Raw genomic sequence first — 20,553 nt, forward strand, 5'->3', positions numbered from 1 at the left:
TTTAAAAAAAAAAAAAAAAAAAAAATCCCTATGTTACAGTTCAACATATCAAACCTCTCACAGTTCCCTGTATCAAGGCTCTTTTTTTTCGGATAAGGCGTTTAAAAAAAAAAACTTAAAAAAGTATAAAGTCATTCGTGGACCTGGCCACAGGTTACTTACTTTCCCTTCCATGAGTGTTTGGTAACAAAGTAGCAAGACAAGTCCTGATTGTTGGGGAGGGGCGGAATAACCTTCATGTTCTGGAAGAAAAACAAAATAAGTAAATAGATTAAAAAAAGACAAAAAAAAAAAAAAAAAAAAAAAAAAAAAAAAAAAAGACCAAAAAAAAAAAAAAAAAAAAACAAAAAAAAAAAAAAAAAAAAAAAAAAGCAATGCAATGAAAGAGAGTCCAAAGAAGCCAGATAATGAATCTATCGAATTCGGATTCAGTAGATTCTCTTGAAAAAAAAAAACTTACTTAGGTGTATCTACAATGAACCAGACGTGTCAGTCCTATGAAAGAATATGATGGTGATACACAAGGGGACTTTCATGTAGGAAAAAAGTCAGCACATTCCCAAATTTTTTTGAGAAAAAAAAACACCAACTTAAAACAAGCCCACTTAAATGCAACCCCACAACAAAATTAATATTCTACGTTAGCAACCATCCACTATAACTATTAGGTAAGTAATTTAAGTAGGTACAAACAAAACTTAATTAAATTATTTACAATACTTAATTTATTCTCAGAAAGAAAAATAACAATACATTTTGATGGTTTGATGGATGTTTTTGTAACTTTGTAAAGAAAGGTTCCATATTGAAAGAGAGAGAGCAAAATAACTGTTACACTTCACATTACACTTATTGCCCTCCCTCTATCAAAATGACAATAACCAATCTTAATCCAAGAGAATTGAAAAAAAAAAAAAAAACTTTCCTATTTTTTAAGTACCATTTTCTACATATTTCGGTACCAGTTCAGAAGCCACAACAGTGAAGAATTGATGCAAGAAGGAGCTTTCATAAATGAGCAGTGACCAGTGTTTTTATAGGATTAGGTTAAACACAAAAAAGAGCTTTCACAAATGAGCAGTGAACAGCATTATAGTGGGGTTAGGTTAAACACAAATAAGGACGTTCCTTTTTCATTGTTGTGGCTTCTGAATAATTACCTGTATTTTTTAGCTCCTCAATTCAACACCAAGGTGGAACCCAAGGGCAAAACTGTGGTGTTGCAACTACCGGAGGAGGAGGTGGAACTGCTGCGGCAGAGGGGATTTGCTGGCACACAAGGGATCAGGAAGAGACCGCCTTAACATAATAATAATAAATAGCTCCTCAATTCAAGCCTGTTCCAGAAACAATTAATGGCCAGCCATTCATGCAATGTTTCTTACAAAATTAAAACATATAGGTGATATATAAATATGTGACTTTTTCAAAATGTGAAATAAAAATTCATCTACTTAGGCACAATGCATGCTAGTGAAATGTGTTTCATAAAACCTGTACATATGGTCAACACAGATCAGTGCACACTGATGAAACCAAATTTCATGAAACTTCACTGAGCAAATACCATCATGAAATTAACACTGAGCATTAACATATGAAATAGTCAGCCCCCATGGCGTAGTGGTCACTGCACTTGCCTTGCACGCAGGAGACCCGGGTTCGATTCCCAGCAGGGTCAAAAAATTTGCATCATCCAAAAGATTGATTCCGTGACTGGCTGTTGCAGGGCCCACTCAGCCTTGTGAGGAAAATGAGTAGCTATGACATATAAATGCACATAGTGACTGGTGCCAGCATGGTAGGTAAACATTGGATTTTAGGATTATTGAGATATTGGGAAAATCCTACAATGCTACAGTGAGTACAAAGTTGTGACATAATAACACAAAGAAACTGCATTTACATTAACATATGAAACACGTTTTCAAGACATTTCACTAAAGTACATTGTGCCTGAAGTGCAAATTTCTTTGTGGAATAGCCCCTTGGGCCCCAAGTCTGCATGCCCTTTTGACCACCAGTCCCCATGGAAAACAAGCAATTAAATTGCTCGGTGTTACTTAAAGCTCAGCCCCCACACCTTTCATGACACCCTTGTAAATTGAACAGTCACTTACAATATTTTGTAAAGTAGTTATTCCATTGCCCATATCTATCTCATCATGACTTTAACGTGACAATGTGGCTACTAAAATATCAGAGATAAATGAAGTCTCTGTAATAATGAAAAAATAAAAATTAAATAATAATAATAATAATAATAATAATAATAATAATAATAATAATAATAATAATAATAATAATAATAATAATAATAATAATAATAATAATAATAATAATAATAATAATAATAATAATAATAATAATAATAATAATAATAATAATAATAATAATAATAATAATAATAATAATAATAATAATAATAATAATAATAATAATAATAATAATAATAATAATAATAATAATAATAATAATAATAATAATAATAATAATAATAATAATATGAGATTTATAAATACTTAAGAATAATAATAAAACATATAGGTCAATAAAATGAAATAAATTGGAGTACCTATGCTCCAAACATTTCAAGCATTTTATAAAATATTTTACATTCCAACTAAAAAGCATTTTTAAATATTCGAGGGTCAATCAATACTCTATGTTAGGTTAACGTAAGATGGATAGAAATAGCTTAATGGAAAGAGCACTCGCACTATAAAAATTGGTGACTCAGTAGCTCAAAAACTCCAAAAACAGAAACTTGGGTAATTATGCAGAAGTCATGCCCGTGGAAAAGAAAAGCTCCTTTTTGTATTTAACCTAACCCTATAATAACACTAATCACTGCTCTGATTGTGAAAACTCCTCCTTGCGTTTAACCTAACCCTATAATAACACTAGTCACTGCTTGTTTGTGCCAGATCCTTTGGTAGCAATATTCCACGGACGTGACTTCTGCACAAGTACCCAGATTTTATCCTAAAGAGATGAGGTTCATTCTGGGAATGGCTGGCTTTCTCCCATCCAGCCTTCCTTCTCCCCTTACCTTCAAGACGATAAAACCTTAGCAGTTACAGTTCCAACTATCAAAACTCTTCAAAATGAAACCGATGGGTTTAAGGATTTTGACTACTTGATTTTAAACTTGGCCCTCAAGTCCTATTTTGATTGTTAAACCAATTAATGGGACTTGACCTGCTGGCAAAAAGAGACTTTCTAGATAGTCATTTGTGGGCAATGAAAATAAAGAATTGAATTTACTTTGTTTAGTCAGCAACTAGTGAATCATGACCAGTTAGTAAAAAGGGGGAGTATTCTTTTGTTGATTGGCAAAAAAACAGCCCAACACTCTCTCTTGTTGCTTCTGATAAGCTTATCTCAGAGTATGGGCAAAATAGACCACTTTCAGGACAACTTACTTTGGATCCTGGTACTTTTGACAGTCCTATGGGTTATCTTCGAAACTTGATAGAGTGGACATTTCAGTGGTAATCTTACGGTTTACCGTTGTGAATTTCTAGGTTTAAAATCACCAGAATTTCACACAAAAGTAGACAAAAGACAAAAAATTGCTAAAAACTAAAAAGTTCAAAAAAAAAACTAATTTCGTGATTTGTGGAAATAAACAAGTCCTCCGCTTTTGCTTATTTGCTTTCTACGAATTTACAGTGTTGCCAGCTGAAAAAGCCTCTTCTGGATTCCTAGAAAAACCTCTCTAGATAATAGAAAACCTCTCTTATCAACAAATGAGCACACCTGTGATTCCTTTTTTTTTTTTTTTTCAAAATCCTCTTCCGTGCGAAGCAGATTTTATCCCGCAATGACCGTCAGCCGTGATACTCGTGATAGCGCGGTCACCCATCCCGTCACAACACCACGCACGACATCGGTTATCTTTTCTGTCATGGAAAAAAACTTTGCTGAAAAAAAAAATTGCGTGCATAAAAAAACTAATGCATTATGCACAGTATTGATTGGCAACGTCGTAAAATTATCAGTGTGTACGGAAATAATCTTTTGTACGATATTTCCAAGCCTTTCTGTACGGATTTGCAATGTGTAATCTGTGAAGTGAAAGCTGTGACGTAAAAATGAAAATTTGCAACTTCACACACGTAAAAAAAACAATAAAAATAAAAAATGGACATTTCTAAAGTGAGATAGGGTGTTTTATCATTTTTTATTAAAGTTTAAAGAGCTTTAAATCCTTAAAGACCAGTAATATTGAAAAGAAAACAGTGTAAAGCTTCAGAAAAGTTAATAGTGGTGATTTGAAGATAACAACAAAGAGTATCCATAAGGTACCTGTCTACTTGATGGGCAGGAGCTTTTGAACCATAGCCACTTGAATAAAGTAAAAAAGGCAATTAATAATATTCATTCAATAATCAAAGGTGTGTGTAATAAATCTCTGGCTTACTTTACACCAGAAAAAAAGAACATTTTCTCCATAGTACCAACAAGTGTGTTGAAAGTGTTGGAATCTTGAAACCTGTGTTCTGTTTGCAAATGTCTCCTGCTGTTGAAGGCCCAAGTATTTGAGGAAAAGGCGTAGGAAAATGTTCAGAAGACAATAAGTTTGAATACCTACAATGCTATCTGGTGAGAAAAAACGAAATCTATATTAGTTATAGAGTGGCAAAATGTGTAATTCCTTTCCGTGTCTGTGATGTAACAGCAGTTAGTAGTTATGGGTTCAAATCCCAAGAAGGGAATTCAATTATTTGATAGATCAAGCTCAAATACCCATAAGCTTACTGCTTGATTACTCCATTAGTATGTACTTCTGATATCGGTAACTATGCAGAGGTCATGTCTGTGGAAAAGAAAAGCTCCTTTTTGTATTTAACCTAACCCTATAATAACACTAATCACTGCTCTATTTGTGAAAACTCCTTCTTGTGTTTAACCTAACCCTATTATAACACTGGTCACTGCTTGTTTGTGCCAGTTCCTTTGGTAGCAATATTCCACGGACGTGACTTCTGCACAAGTACTGTGATATCTACCGTCAAAACACTACTTAAACTTTCCAAAAATAAAAGTGAAGTATGTAAGTAGACCCTTATTGGGGAAGTGTTCCTTATGTTAGAGCTTGGAAAGAGTTGATATGTAGTGGCCCATTTATTATCCCATCTAAGTTGTTGAAAGATGTAGATTTTTACCCATTAAGTATGTTCTTTATTGTTGTAACATTAAAATTAAACCATTTTCAATTTTTTCAGTTGCATCTTGTATGTAGGTAGTCAAAGAGATCAGAAAATACCGACATCATTAGTCACCTATCAAAACAAAACAAAATGGAACAACATCAGAACTTTATTCCTCCAAAAGTGGAAAACATGGACTTTGACAGCAACGGAGCTGAAAATTTCGAATACTATGCCAAAAAAATGAACATGACCATTCCCAACGATGAGCATGGAAGTACAACAAAAAAGAATTCTGGCTTTGACGAGGAGAAAAAATTCAAATGTACCGAGTGTGAAAGAAGACTCGTTTCGAAAATGTCTCTCACGTACCACATGAGGCGGCATACAGGTATCAAATACGAGTGTGACATATGTAACCGCCAGTTTAACGACAGGAGTAACATGAAAAAGCACAGGAATATTCACTTGAACGTCAGGAAATATAAGTGTCACTTGTGTCCAAAGACTTACTCAGACCCCTCCACCCGGTACTTCAAACTGCACATGGAAAAGCATGCAGGTGTCAGGTTCAAGTGTGAATTCAACGAGGGGTCTGTCTCTCCCAGATAACGAGACAAAGCATGCAACTTATATTTGAACCCATATTATTACTAATATTATGGACTAATAATAAGTTAGAGGTAAACCATAGTCGCTGTATAACTTGTAAACCAAGGTGTACAGTCTCGAGTTAACTTCAAGTTTGTTGATTTCTTGAGGTGCATTTACACTTTGTGAAATGAACATACAGCAGTATGTAGAGTAGGTAGACCCGGGGGTAAGAGCTTGAGGTGGGAATTTTCTTTTTCTACCTCCATTTGAATTAAATTTAATGCATAACAGAGTTTAGTTAAACCATATAGGTACATAATTAACAATAATACCTACCAAAAACATCTTCACTATATTTACTTAATCTTGGTTTAAACTTTACTTAAGGTTAAATCAAGAGATTTTTTTTCTTCTTTTTTTATGCACAGTACCTACATACTTTGAATTTTGGTATGACAGATATCAAAGAGCTATAGTGTAAACCCAAATGTTAGTTGTGTAGCTACCTACATACATCTTCTTTTCCTTTTTTTTTTTTTTTTTGTTCCAACAAGGTTTTCTTATCCTCATTAGATGAGCACCAGAGTTTTTTTTTTTTTTCTTCTTCTTCTTCTTCTTCTTCTTCTTCTTTTTAAGCCCAACTTTTCGTTTTGGCACAGACATTTTATGATTGGATTCTCTTTAATGTAGGTACCGACATGCCAACTTAACTCACTCATCAAGATGCACACTTGGCGGCATAAATGTAGGGACGAACAGTGAAAGGTTGGGTTAAGCTTATACGAATCTGCATACATAAGAAAACTATTAACTAGTGTACATATTAATTTATAATTTTAATTATTTTTTAATCGAGTTTGATTTCGTTCCTTGGGATTAACGTCATAGATCTCTTTCTGTAGTCATTCTGCAATAACAATAGAAAATACCTAGATATAAACATGAAAATCATTTATAAACCAGATTTATAACCCCCCTATTTATTAAAGCAAACAATAATTTATAAACTGTACTCTGTAAATAATTATTTTTAAGGAAAACTCACAAGGCAAACCCTCCAGTAGCCAGCAGCATCTTTTGTCTGGACCCACTCAGGCCGTCTTAATATTTGAGTAGGCTGGTAGCTTGGATGCATTTTCCTTTTTACCACAGGATTTCAAGGTGTACCAGTTGTCCAGTGCAATCCTTGGAGGTTAATATTTGAGTAGGCTGGTAGCTTGGATGCATTTTCCTTTTTACCACAGGATTTCAAGGTGTACCAGTTGTCCAGTGCAATCCTTGATCAATATTCACTCTCCCATTTTTGTTTATAAACGTGCATCATATATATAATTAATATTTCTTCGGTACTTGATCAGAAGTCACGTCAATGCAAAATTGCTGCAAAAAGGAGCTGTCACAAACGAGCAGGAGCAGTGACCAGTGTTATGGGCGGTCTCTTCTTGTCTTGTCTTGTCTTGATCCCTTGTGTGCCGCGTCCATTTTAGTTTAGGACTATTGCACTTAGGACTATTGCACCAAGTGACCAGTGTTATTATAGGGTTAGGTTAAATACAAAAACTTTATTTTTCATTGTCGTGGCTTCTGAAAAATTACCATTAAATTTATTCCAGTGTAAATAAAAAACTCGGTTAGCTGTTTTTCAATAATAGATTTTTTCTAATATTATAATTCTTTAACCTTTTTACTTTTTACCTATCTAATTGTAAAGCATTACAGATTACCTTAAATCTATATTGTAAACTAATTTCAAAGTAGTTTTTAAGAGTTGTGTTATGTTTATGTAATATGTAATGAAAAAGTGTGTCTACACTAGTTATCCAACATTGCCTAGAGGTTCTAGAACCCATTTACAATAGAATAGACATTTAAAAATAATTGTTTATCCTGCTGAAACAAGACTTTACCCCGCACTAGGTGTAAACTCGAAAGGATTTTGGTGCGAGAAAAGAAAAGTTTACAAAGTGGACGTGTTTCAGTGAATGTGGATCAATTAGTGTAGACACAGCTAGAATAACAGTTATGCCTAGAGTCAGTTATTTTACTAGGGGTCGAGTGGATTGGAACACATTACATGTCGTCAGGCACACTCCATTTGTCAAGGGTCTAGGTTTTCCTTGCTCTTGGGATCAATTATTTTGAAGAAAACATTTACTGATGAAAATTTGTAATGAACAGGGCTTCTACATAAATATATTCCTGGGTCTTTTTCAGTTATTTAGGGACTTCACAATTTGTCCATCACGTAAGTAACCTTCTTCAGTAGAAAACTGACTCAGCCCAAACCCCAATCACTAGGTTTTGTTCAATTTAACACCTTAGTGAGTCCATATCCCTTTTCAATCGAATTATAGGATAAATAATAGATATACGGATATCTGACTTTTGGAAAGGTCTTCCTTTGCCAATCAATATCTGACTTCTAATGTCCGCCACTTACAGTCTCGTCTGACAAGTTCCGACCAATAGACCGCGGTCTATTTCGGAACCTCTATAAGTAGATAGAAGTGTTATTATTTCTTTTGTTTTTGTTAAATGTTCCTTTGTTCTGTATTCTATGTATATCCTTTGAAAAAATAAAACGTCCATACGATAAATAAATAAATATTTCGGAACGTGTGTGGTGGAAAAAGCTCGAGACCTAGGTTTGTTATACGGTCTGATAGACCTATAGTGTGTCCAGATCAATGTGACAGCAAAAAATAGGCATTGTTGCCAAACATGTCACATCTGCAATAGTAGAGAATCTTTAAAAGGGGAAGGTATATTGCACCGTGCTTCCTCCGACAGTGAAACAAAGTCAGGTAAGGCGATATCCACCTTACCTGTTCTGGAATCCAACCTCTGAACTTGGAGCTACCTCTGCATTTTAAAAGAGAGAGTTTATCAAAAATAGACCTTTACCTCAATTGCAACAATGTAAGGATTTCCTGCAATCTGATTGGTTCCTTCATTTTGGGTTGATGACTCATTGCTGTCACATTGATCTGGATCTCTGCATTTTAAAAGAGAGAGTTTATCAAAAATAGACCTTTACCTCAATTGCAACAATGTAAGGATTTCCTGCAATCTGATTGGTTCCTTCATTTTGGGTTGATGACTCATTGCTGCCACATTGATCTGGATGAACTATAGGTCTTGAGCTTTTACAGCCACATATATTGGACAGACCTAGCTCTTAGCGTGAGTGGTGGGCATAAGAAAGACTACATACCTACTTCGGTTTCCTATTGAACAGTTCAAAAGGCATTGTCCTGACTAGACTTCGCGTAGGTACTCTGGTCTATGCCCCAGACTGGCAAAGGAGCTTTTACGGTGTGAACAGAATCCTTAAACACTTAAACTTCATTGTTTTAACCTAGGGTAATTTTTATTAGTTGACAGTAGAGTCCACATTCTCATTTTACTGTAAAATAATTTAAATTTGAAATAAAAGTTATTTCAATTTAGGATTTGAAATGGAGTAAAATGTGACTGTCGACTCTGCCTTTCTCTGATTTCTTTAAACGAAAACTCATTATTAAACTTTGTGAATTTTATATTGTATGATAATAAAATAGTTTCTGAGGTAATAAAAATGTCTGACTTTTCATTTATGTATTATTCTTATTTTGAGCTTCTACAAATGAGCGTGCTCAAAATTGTACATATGATAAAATTATCAGGAATCTCAAAATCTCTTATAGGAGATGGGAAATGTGCCTACCTACCGAGACGAATAGCCACAAAATTAATTGAAAGAAATGTAAAACAAATTTTAAAACGAAAAAAAGAGAAAATAGAATAAGTACGAGTGTACACACTGAATAAATAACAAAAGTAATGTAAATTAACAAATATAAATAATAACATTACTTTGTAAACGTCTTTATCATACATCCCCACCTGATCCATCTCGATAAATTTTATATGACTACTTGGTCTCGAACTACCAACCTCAAGATCCGAAGTCCATCCCTTCATAGCCGAGTACAAACGCGACATATCTCTCAACTTTGTCTTCCAACCTGATATTTCCACAAATGTTTAGTTTTATTCGCAGTAGCCTAAGTCGAATTTGCGCAAATATCACGTACGCACACGCAACGTCGCGTGTCGGCAAAAAAAAAAAAAAAAAAAAAAAAAAAAAAAAAAAAAAACAAATATTAAGACCATCTGCCGAAAAACCAAGTTGGAAGCTATGTCGATGTCGCAGCGTTCATACCAGACCTAACAACTACCTACACCACTGAAGTTGGTTCGCAAACTGTCTAAGTATTGTATTTCGAAAACAACAAAGTATTTTGGCACAAAAAAAAACTGACCATCGAAAATGTTGTCGAATTCATTACTTTCCTTCCTATAGGATGCTTACTTACATCCATGGATTCCATGGCCACGCATACCTCAGTCGGTATTTGGCCTCACCAACTCGGTCTGCTGCATCTTCCACATGTATCCTATAGGATAAGGAATTTAAAAATTCGGACCGATTGCAATATTTTCTCATTACCTTGTATAGGTTCAGTATACGTAAGGGTAATAGAAAGTAAAAATGAATTGCAAACTGGTTAATTGTGTGCTTTGATAATATGGTCCGTGAGATACCGCTCTAGATAAAACGTCTTCGAACACAGAGGACAAGGGAACGACACCCCTACATGCCTGTTCATATGCACTTGTATTCCTGCACGACTATTAAATTTTTCTCCACACACATGACAGGCAAACTTCTCCTTATGAATCCGCTCATGAACACGCAAGTTCAGCTTACAGTGAAAAGTTTTAGAGCACACTTTACAATCGTAGGCAATGCGGAGATGCTGTGAATTGATGTGAACTTTGAGCCGATGCTTGGTCGGGAACTGTTGTCCACAAGTAGGACATTTGATTTCCGGGGTCATCTGTGTGTCTAGGCCAAGATGACGAGCTATGTGCAACTTCAAATTGGGTCTGTTTGTGTACGACTTATCACAGATGTCACACTTGTACCGTACCCCGTTGTGCATGTTCAAGTGCTTCTTCAGCGCAGAACCCTCCCGGAACACCCGAGAGCAGAATTCACACTGGTAGTTCCGCAAATTGAGGTGGATGTTCATGTGCTTTTGCAGCCCGAGCTTCTTGGTGAACGTTTTGCCACAGATGTCACAGATCTCGGGTGGTTGTACATGGGATTTCATGTGCAACTGGAGAGAGAAGCGCTTCCGAAAGCCTTTCTTGCAGTAATCACAGTGGAATTTCTCTCTCATGTGAGCCTTTATATGTTTGATGATAAGAAGACGTGTGAGAAACACTGTCCCACATTGGTGACAGATGTAGTATTTGTCCTCACTGACATTCCCTTTTGGTTTGTCTTTACCTTTGACGAACTGCTCTACATGGATTCTCAGTTTTGGAGTGGGTTCGATTTGTATTCGTGTTTCCTGTTTTACTTCAACAGGGTCACAATATTTGACCATGTGTGTTGCCTCGTTATCCGATTCAACATTGTCTTCCAATTCGGAAACATCATATTCTTCTTTGTAGAAAGGAAACGTTGTTGGATCCATGGTGCCTTGCTGTATTTTAGACTCGGTATACAATGTTGCTATCAGTTGTTCATTAGGTAGTACTTACATGTATTTATTTATTATTATTTTATTTTATTTTATTATTATTTTTATTTATTTATTTATTTTTTCCTTTCTTTTTCAAAAGAGTTGGTGTTTCTCTCAAGTGGTGAATTTAAATCAGACAATCATGTAGAGGAGATGATCAAGCTTGTTTTCAAGCTTAATTGTTCTCTATTCTCTGAGTTCTGGACTCAAAGTTCTGAAGATTTGAAACGAGTTTGGAGTGAGTGTCCAAACAAAGGTAAGCAATACCTTGGAATTTTGCTGCTTTGTCTGATGCTGCCTTGAAGAATTCTGAAACCAGACAAGAAAAAATGGTAATAATTCAGAAGCCACAACAATTAAAAAAAGCTCCTTTTCGTGTTTAACCTAACCGTATAATAACACTGGTAATTATATATTTGTGACAGCTCCTTTTTTATTTTTTTCATTTTTTTTTTTTTTTTTTTTTTTTTTTTTTTTATTTTTTTTTTTTTTTTTTTTTTTCAAACAAAAAAAAGAAGAATGGAAGATCCATCATACTTGGCTGAGAGTGAACCCATGCCCTCTTGATTAGCCAGGCAAAGCATCTTAACCACATAAACAAGTTGGCATATTTGGAAACCTGTCCAAATTATTTTCTATTGTTTTGAGTAAATATACAATAGGCAAGGCAAAGAAGAGGGAAGGAATCGAATTTGAATCATGAATCTTTGTGATTAAGGCAGAGAGCTTTTCTTGCTTAATCTTAATCACAACTTTGTGGGCATCACAGTATTTACAAGTCTTTCCACTTATATGTCAATCATCTTATTTATTGGTTGTTCTTTATTTGGACTTGTAATGCCACCACTGGTTGCTACTTGATTAAATTAGGAAAGACACCTTGGTAAATCTTTAAAATAACTCTATTGGGAACTCTTGTTTTCCGAAAAACAGATTGAAAATATTGGGAGTTATTCATTAGAGAAGGGAGCAGAGAATGAGAGAACCTTCCAATCTGAAAATCAGAAGAGAGAATGAGCTCTGGACAAAAATCTAGCGTCCGAAGGAACCTCCCTTTGACCCCCTACTACCAAAATAGAGTAGGGCGATCAGGGGAAATGTAGGGGGTTCAGGGTTAGGTTTCTCCTACATCTTTGATTTATGGGTTTGGAGATTCCTCTGTGGATTATTATCAACCTTTGGCGGACAGGATTCATGTGTCACCATGAAATCATGGTTCCGCCATTGCATGCGTAGGGAGAAATATAACTTAAATCTGGCGATCACGGTAGGATTTCATGTCCGGCCATGAAGCTACAGATTTCACTCGCTAGCGGTCGGCTTGGATTTTTACAGGTAGAGCGCGTTACGGTAGGGACGTGCCTAGAACTTGTGTGTATCTTTTGCCTCCTTTCATGCGACCTGAAAGCGTGGTTTGTAAACTTTACCTATGAAATATATAAGACCTTGTTTAGACTGCGGGAGTAAAGGGACTTTTCAGTCTCATTCTGGCAGGATAAACAAGGTATATTCTATTCTATTCTATTCTAAATCGTCAAGTTAAAAACTCTGAAAACTCACTTCACTAGAAACTCACGATTTCGAAGAAACAAAAACTCTCGCTTCGCACGACCTCTCTTACTCGTCAAAGGTCTATTACTAAAACTTCTGCATACAAATTACAAATTTTGCAAAAGGTCACTGTCTGTTATCTAAAATCTATGTAAATATCGATGTATAATATACTATGTACCTAAATTCTATGTAATTATTATACATAGGTATGTATTTGTATAACTATGTAGGTATTTTAATGTTTAATGTCACAGGATTCAAATTTTCCCAAACATCAGAACCCGCTCCGTGTCAGCAAAACGACAATATGATGCTGAAAACGGGGACGTTTTCATTAGTTGCTCTCTTTTTAAAGAGGGCACTTTGTTTTACTTTCCTTATTCTCTATTCGTTGCAAGAAATCGAGAAGAGTTTCTTTACTGACAAGCCTTAGCCTTAAGAGATTTCTAATTAATAATCCCCTATTGCTTATTGATATAATAATATTTTTTATTGTATTGATACCTTTTGGTGTGTACAATTTTATCTTAATTTTAATAGGCCTTATAATTAAAACTTAATTAGTAAAAACTAAACTTAGCTTAAAGTTAAATGTAGTCCAATGTAGGTATATCGCAGCAGTATGCACCACTAGAAAAGAAGAAGAAGGAGAAGAAGAAGAAGAAGAAGAAGAAGAGAGAAATAAGAGAGGATGGAAAAAACAGGAGGAGAGGGTGAATAAGAGGAGAGGGTGAATAAGGAGGGGGGGGGGAGAATAGGTAGATATATAGAATCCCAGGTCATACTGTCAACCTGTAAATTCTTCGAAGGAGTAGGGTACTAGTTCTAGGAGCCGCCCCTTGAGAGAGTTTTTGAAGTCCATCGGACCAAGTAGCTTTACTTGGTCCGATAGACTGTTATAGAGTTGAATACCCTCCCTAAGGAAAGATCTATCCATGATTTTGTTTGAGCTAAGGAGTAGTGACAAAGAAAAAGAAGAATGAAGATCCCATACCTTGGCTGAGAGTGAACCCATGCCCTCTTGATTACCAGGCAAGCATCTTAACCACATAAACAAGTTGGCATATTGGAACCTGTCCAAATTATTTCTATTGTTTTGAGTAAATACAATAGGCAAGGCAAAGAGAGAAGAAGGAATCGAATTGAATCATGAATCTTTGTGATTAAGCAGAGAGCTTTTTCTTGCTTAATCTTAATCACAACTTTGTGGGCATCACAGTATTACAAGTCTTTCACTTATTCAATCATCATATTTATTATTGCTTGTTTCTTTTGACTTGTAATGCCACCACTGGTTGCTACTTGATTAAATTAGGAAAGACACCTTGGTAATCTTAAATACTCTATTGGGAACTCTTGTTTTCCGAAAAACCAGATTGAAATATTGGGAGTTATCATAGAGAGGGAGCAGAGAATGAGAGAACCTTCCAATCTGAAATCAGAAGAGAGAATGAGCTCTGACAAAAATCTAGGTCCGAAGAAACCTCCCCTTGACCCCTACTATCAAAACTAGAGTAAGGGATCAGGGGAAATGTAGGGGGTTCAGGTTAGGTTTCTCCTACATCTTGATTATGGGTTTGGAGATTCCTCTGTGATTATTAACCTTTTGCGGACAGATTCATGTGTCACATGAAATCATGGTTCCGCCATTATGGTAGGAGAAATATAACTTAAATCTGGCGGATGTGAATACAAAACCATTAAGTACCTACTTAAACAAAATACATCATGATACTGATAATGTGATAAGACTGATAAGTGAGAAGTAAATAAATAAAACCTAAACTATATCCCTTCTAGATACCCAATAAATATCCAACTCTTGAAAAGATTTTTGTACGTACTAGAAGAAAAAAGAAAAAAAAAATTAAAATTTGAAGATTTTTTCCCCTGACCCCTAAAAGAATGTGATGTCATGGTAATCTTCAATGTGTTGAAGCAGGAACTTTCTCTCCGTAAAGGTATTCACACAATATTCGCATTGATGTGTCTTCTGGGTCTGACCGTGAACATTCCATTTGTGAGAATACATTGACAACTGGCAGAAGAAAATCTCATTGCATATAAGGCATTGATAACAGTCAATGTTGTGTCTTTTCTCCAAATGGACCGCCAGATCTCTTCGGTTCAAATATTGTCTATCACATTTTGTACACTTGTGAACTTTCCTAGAAGGGTCAACATGCTTTTTCCTTGTATGCTTGTCAAATTTGTTTAGGCAGTTGAATGTTCTATCACAAAGGGCACATTTGTAAAATATAGGGGCATTCTTGGTGTTGTGAACTCTTTCAATGTGATTGTTCAATTTTTTCCTCAAATCGAATGTTCTATCACATAGGGCACATTTATGAAATACAGGGGCATTTTGGGGGTTGTGAACTTTTTCAATGTGATTAATCAAATTTTTCCTAAAATTGAAGGTTTTATCACATTTGACGCATTGATGAAATTCCCATGTTTTCCCTTGTCTATCAAGTTTGGTGCATTGATAATAATCAGGTTGAGAGTTGGGATGCTTCTTTTTAGAGTGATTAATCACAGCTCTTTTCCAAGTAAATGATTTATCACATTTATTACATTGGTAAACCATTCGTGGAAAAATATTATGTACATCTCTGAGATGTTCATTTAAAGGATCTTCAGATGTAAATTGTCTATCACATTTGGAGCATTTAAAACTATGATTGTCTTCTATGTGCTTTTCCAGTCTTTGACTATCCTTGAATTCTTTGTCACATTTAGAACATTTCTCAACTAATGAAGAATTGCTAAGATGATCTACATGTTCACTGTTGATGTGTCTAGTTAAACTTTCTTTGGTATTGAACTGACTTTCACATTGGGTACACACATACAATATTGAACAATTCTCAACTTCATTGTTACTATGTTCTCCTGCATTGTCCAGTATTTGTTTGTGTTCGAGTTTTTCACACTTGGAATCTTGAATATTGTGAGTGTTCAAATGGTCCCTCAAAATGGACTTCCTGTAAAATATTTTCTGACACATATGACATTCATATTTCATATTTAAATGTTCATTGTTTTTATGCACAAAGTGTATTTTCACATGCTTGGCCAAAATTATCTTCTTGTGAAAAATTTCCTTACAAGTATGACATTCATACTTAGTGATGTTGAAATGTGACCTCATATGCAACAAAATTGCTGATTTGTGGCTGAATGATTTACTACACATATCACAAACATAGTTTTCAATTTTCCGATGCTGTTTCAATCTCTGCTTTTTTCTTTGCCTGTTCAATTTTTGAGCTTGTTTCTTGCCTATCCCTCCATGTTTTTCCATCATGTGGTTTCTGTAAACTACTGAATTATTGCAAAGGAAAGTCTTAGAACATAACTTGCATTTTTTATTTTTAGTGTCAATGTTGAAATGTACTTCATTCTTGTGTTTTTTCATATTACCCCGATAAATGAAATCTTTACCACATATATCACACTTATATGCAAGCAAATGCTGCTTTACTGTAGTTTCTACTCCATGTCTTTCCATGTGCAGCTTGAAATACCTGCTATAGCGATTGAAGAATGTTTTTGGACATAGATCACACTTGTACTTCTTTACTTGTAAATGTTTTTCTTTCTTGTGTTTTTTCATATTACTCACGTCGTTGAACTCTTTACCGCATATATCACAGTCATATTTAATGCCATTGTGAATGGCCCGCACATGCCGCTTTGCTGTAGCAGGGGATGTGAATTGTTTGTTGCAGTACTCACAACTGAATATTCTCGGGTGAACTGTAGGTGCTGTTCTTATTCTCCTTTGGCTGTTATCCTCACAAATGTTTTTTCGCTTGACTTGACGCAAGTTCTTATTCACCATTTTGATAGTGTCTGATGAAATGAATTACAACTCGTTATACCTTTGTGCCAAATCTTACCTGAAAACAAATAATAGGTATAAAGATTCTAAAGCATTGTTAATGGACAAGACTGTACAAGACTTTTATTTAATAGCAAAGAAACAACTGCTACATTAGACACTTGCAGTCTGTGCCATAGCATGCCCATCCTGTAGTATGTCCCTCATCAGATGGTAAATAAGAGACACAATACTTCCCATTTCTCATTTGGGTGCTGGGTTAACACAAGAACAGCCGAAAGTAACCTGGTTGCCATATTTGCAATCAATATGAGTTAAAAAAAAACATTGTCGATTGTGGGATGTGGGACTCAAAATCTGGCCCCTCTACATAGCAAGCAAAGTGCATTTTCACAGGACTAACCAAAAAAAAAAAAAAAAAAAAAAAAAAAAAAAATTTTAATTTTTTAAAATTTTAAAAAAAAACACAAAGCAAAAAAAAAAAAAAAAAAAAAAAAATAGCAATTTGATATTTTGAAGATTTCAAACAAATACCAAAGGTTACCACCGAGTTCCCCTGACTACTGATTACTGAGAATCTGAGATGCCTACCTTTGTTTACTTACGTAGTTAGTTGACAATTCACTTCTATTGTTTGTTGCACTTCAATATTTGTTTGCTTGTGATCATGTACCAGAGTATTGAGCTGTGAATCCTATCAAGTTGCAGGTTACAAGAAAGAAATTAGTACCCGAACTGAGCTTGAGATTAATTTTTCTTTGCTCATTTTCAGTCCCTCTCTTGTCTTTCTCACTCAAATTGATACTCTACTTCAATACTGGATTCACTTAATCAAAGAGAAGAGGATGAAATGACTGACTGTTATCTAGTAGGCTCGGGTATCCTGTATTATCAGTTCAGAACAGGTTGTTAAAGTAGGTAGGTTTGTAGATGAATCTACCAAAGTTAGATACCATAACAATAAGTTAGTTCCTGGCTTGCACACAACTTGATAAAAAGTAAGATAGAGCTACAAGATTTGGAAATAAAACACTGCTTTATTAAAATAGGTAATGTAAATAATAATTATTTAAAATAACTCTTTAACTTTCATTTAATTTGAAATTTGAATTTTGAAAAGGAAAATGGAAAATTTAGGAAAGTTGTCTTCAAAAATCCAAACCAAAGTTCCATTTTTATGCATTACCGTACAAACAAGAGTGGTAGTATCGCACGGTACATATGACAACACTGTTCAAAAAAAAGAGAACGCAACTGTACAATGTTGCCAGATTTTTTGTGCATAAAAATGATATTGAAAAAATCATGCACACGAACTGATAAAGCGAAGCGAATGTTTAGTTCGACGATTTCATATTTCGTATTTTTGTTCTAAAAAGGAAACTTTAGCTGCTAAGGTTTTGTTGTTCTGAAGCAAATGGAGCGAAGGAAAACAGAATAAGAGAAACCGTTGGAATAAAATCCGTGGGAATCGAACCCACGACTTAGCGCTTACAAGGTAGACGTGGTACTAAGCTGACTAGTTTTTTTTTATTTATTTTTTTTTTTTTTTTTTTATAAGTATTTTATAAGTTTCCATTTATTGGTTTTTCAGAACAACTCTCTCATCAAATAAATTGTTAACAAATGGTATACCCATCCGTAAAAGCCGGAGCTTGTGCCACGGCAGGTCACTTATTGTTTCTCACCAAAATATCGACTCGAACCCATACCTATACCTAGAGTAGGTTGGATCAAGTGATTTTGATAAAAAAAAAAAAACTTCGATCGCTTCTGTGAAAATCCAATAAATAGGAGAAAAAATAATAAATTAAATAAAAATAAAAACAAAATACTAAGAAAACAAACAAAATACGAGAATGGAATCTACAAACTAAGAAGCAACAAGGAAGTATATGACAAAGTCGAAAAAATCGGAGACGTCATGAGAAAAAGAAGGGCCTCATTTTATGCTCACCTAAAAAGAATGGACACAAAGAGACTCACAAAAAGAATATTTGACTTTTTTGATAGAACTGGAAATACCCCAATAACCTGGTTTAAAGAAGTTAAGGCGGATTTAAAAGAAATGAAAATCGACGAAAGAGACATAAGAAAACAGAGCTGTATTCAAACAAAAAGTAGATGCATTCATAGGATTCACAGAAAGAAGAAAGCAGGAGGAGCAGCATGGACAGAGGAGAGACGAGAACAACACCGAGAGCGCATGAAAATCTATTGGATCCAGAGGAAGGAACAGAAATAGAAGATAGTGCTATCATGTATTTGATTTTCGTGGTCCCTAGTTGGCCAAATTCGAATAAAAAAAAAATAAAAAATAAAATAATAATAACAAATTCATTTTAAACTGTACATAGTAAGAAAATATAGAATCTTTTTTATTTTATAAAACACAATTACATAGGGATGGATTTCGATTTGTTGGTTAAAATTTTAAATACATAGGTTAACAGTATATAGGGCACCTAACAAAATTACGTAAATTCTTAATTTAACTGAAGATAATATATCTACTCTAATCACCGGAAAAATACGAAAAAAATTTTAATGGCGGATTTCACCAATGACTTAATGAGAGATTTCACTAATGGGGGAATTTTTAACAATCCAAAAAGGAGGAGTTTTTGAAAACTCCTGTTTGAACCATTAAAACCTCCTTTTTGGATGGTTAAAAATTCTCGAATTAGTGAAATCTCTCATTAGGTCATTGGTGAAATCCACTATAAGGGCTATTTCACATCTAGACTGCAACTTGTAGTATACGGCAATTTTCATGTTGAGGGCTACATAGTCTATGTAGCCATCAACATAAAAATTGCCGTATACCGTATACTACAAGTTGCAATCTAGATGTGAAATCTGCCTAACTGTATTGAAAATTCATAATAAAATAAAATACGTAGGTAATAAATAAAAAATCACCAGACTAATGAGTTTGGAGGGTAGCGCGCCCGTTTTGTAAGCGCTAGGTCGCGGGTTCGATTTCCGAACCGTGGGAGAACTTTATCCTAAACAGATAAACGTTTGTGGACCGGCTGACTTTCTCCTATTCTGTCCCTCCTTGTTTGTTTGGTTTTGATAAGACCTTAGCAGTTACAGCAGTTCCCCCTAAAAAAAAAGGTTCCATTCCCGCCCGGGGCGGATTTTATCAAGGGATAAGGTTTGGTCCAGGGGGGCCTTTCTCCTAACCTGTCTTCCTTGTCCCTTCGATTTCGGGACAATAATACCCGTTACAGTTCAATCCATCAACCCTAAAAAAAAAAAAAAAAAAAAAAAAAAAAAAAAAAAATCTTTTGTGTAACAATACTAATCCTAATAGATTGACAAATTGCTGAAGACGGGTCTGGAGTTCAGACCCGAAACGTCCAACACCGAACAATAAGGTACGTGCCAACTTGAAGTCCAATAAAAAGTATAAATACTAATCCGTTGGCGGACCCTGTATAACGTAACCAATAAAATGTAATAGAAAGTATTAAAATCGGTAAAAAAAAACAAAGGTCACCTTGGGCGAACTTTTCACATCACTTCACAGCACATCCTTTCACATCCATGCCTATCCAGAAACGGAAAAGTTGAAAATTTCCGCCCTGGCTGAGATTCAAACCCAGTGCTTCTGGGTTGAGGAAAAGTGCTCTGAACCACGAATTCTTACTGCTGACTGAGAATCAGGATATAATCATTTTCAATTTTACACATTTTTGAGAGTTTATCGCAACGGTCATTAGGTCATTACTTACTTATTATTAAATATGTTTATATTAGACATCCTAGGTTATAAAGTTATGAAATAGGTAACTACAAAACTTATTACCTTTATATGATA

General features: G+C 34.8%; 3 protein-coding genes and 2 long non-coding RNA genes across 7 annotated transcripts in view; 2 read left to right on the forward strand and 3 right to left on the reverse strand.

The window, feature by feature from the left end:
• Positions 1–168: 168 nt before the first annotated feature.
• On the reverse strand, positions 169–3,639 carry LOC113471632. The gene is made up of 2 exons (XR_003394258.1): positions 3,426–3,639; positions 169–242 (listed from the first exon to the last, which is right to left on the reverse strand). It is a non-coding gene; the product is annotated as an uncharacterized LOC113471632 (long non-coding RNA).
• A 483-nt stretch (positions 3,640–4,122) lies between these two features.
• LOC103519414 (zinc finger protein 85-like) lies at positions 4,123–6,727 on the forward strand. The gene is made up of 2 exons (XM_008484498.3): positions 4,123–4,608; positions 5,232–6,727. The coding sequence occupies exon 2, from the start codon at positions 5,307–5,309 to the stop codon at positions 5,766–5,768; it is 462 nt and encodes a 153-aa protein (XP_008482720.1). The 5' UTR covers positions 4,123–4,608; positions 5,232–5,306; the 3' UTR covers positions 5,769–6,727.
• Positions 6,728–8,836: 2,109 nt separating this feature from the next.
• LOC103519415 (zinc finger protein 26-like) overlaps positions 8,837–20,553 on the reverse strand; it is a 19,741-nt gene continuing 8,024 nt past the window's right edge. Inside the window, exons 2-3 of one of the 2 annotated variants that reach the window (XM_026830933.1) lie at positions 13,875–14,312; positions 8,837–11,635 (exon numbers count right to left, since the gene is read on the reverse strand). In XM_026830933.1, coding sequence (XP_026686734.1) covers positions 10,301–11,278 — 978 coding nt within the window. In that variant the 5' untranslated portion in view covers positions 11,279–11,635; positions 13,875–14,312 and the 3' untranslated portion in view covers positions 8,837–10,300. The remainder of the gene's footprint in view (positions 11,636–13,874; positions 14,313–20,553) is intronic. The other variant, XM_017448193.2, reaches the window with a different exon arrangement.
• Positions 14,630–17,869, reverse strand: LOC103519416 (zinc finger protein 808). Of its 2 annotated transcripts, none has more exons than XM_008484500.3 (2): positions 17,319–17,869; positions 14,630–16,785 (listed from the first exon to the last, which is right to left on the reverse strand). In XM_008484500.3, the coding sequence occupies exon 2, from the start codon at positions 16,725–16,727 to the stop codon at positions 14,778–14,780; it is 1,950 nt and encodes a 649-aa protein (XP_008482722.1). In that variant the 5' UTR covers positions 16,728–16,785; positions 17,319–17,869; the 3' UTR covers positions 14,630–14,777. The 2 variants fall into 2 exon arrangements, with proteins under 2 accessions (XP_008482722.1, XP_008482723.1); XM_008484501.3 differs by having other exon boundaries at positions 17,333–17,868.
• Positions 17,641–19,260, forward strand: LOC113471631. Its single transcript, XR_003394257.1, has 2 exons — positions 17,641–17,776; positions 18,322–19,260. It is a non-coding gene; the product is annotated as an uncharacterized LOC113471631 (long non-coding RNA).

This window comes from Diaphorina citri, unplaced genomic scaffold (genome assembly GCF_000475195.1).
Source record: "Diaphorina citri unplaced genomic scaffold, Diaci psyllid genome assembly version 1.1 scaffold2719, whole genome shotgun sequence".
NCBI classification, from domain to species: Eukaryota; Metazoa; Arthropoda; class Insecta; order Hemiptera; family Psyllidae; genus Diaphorina; species Diaphorina citri.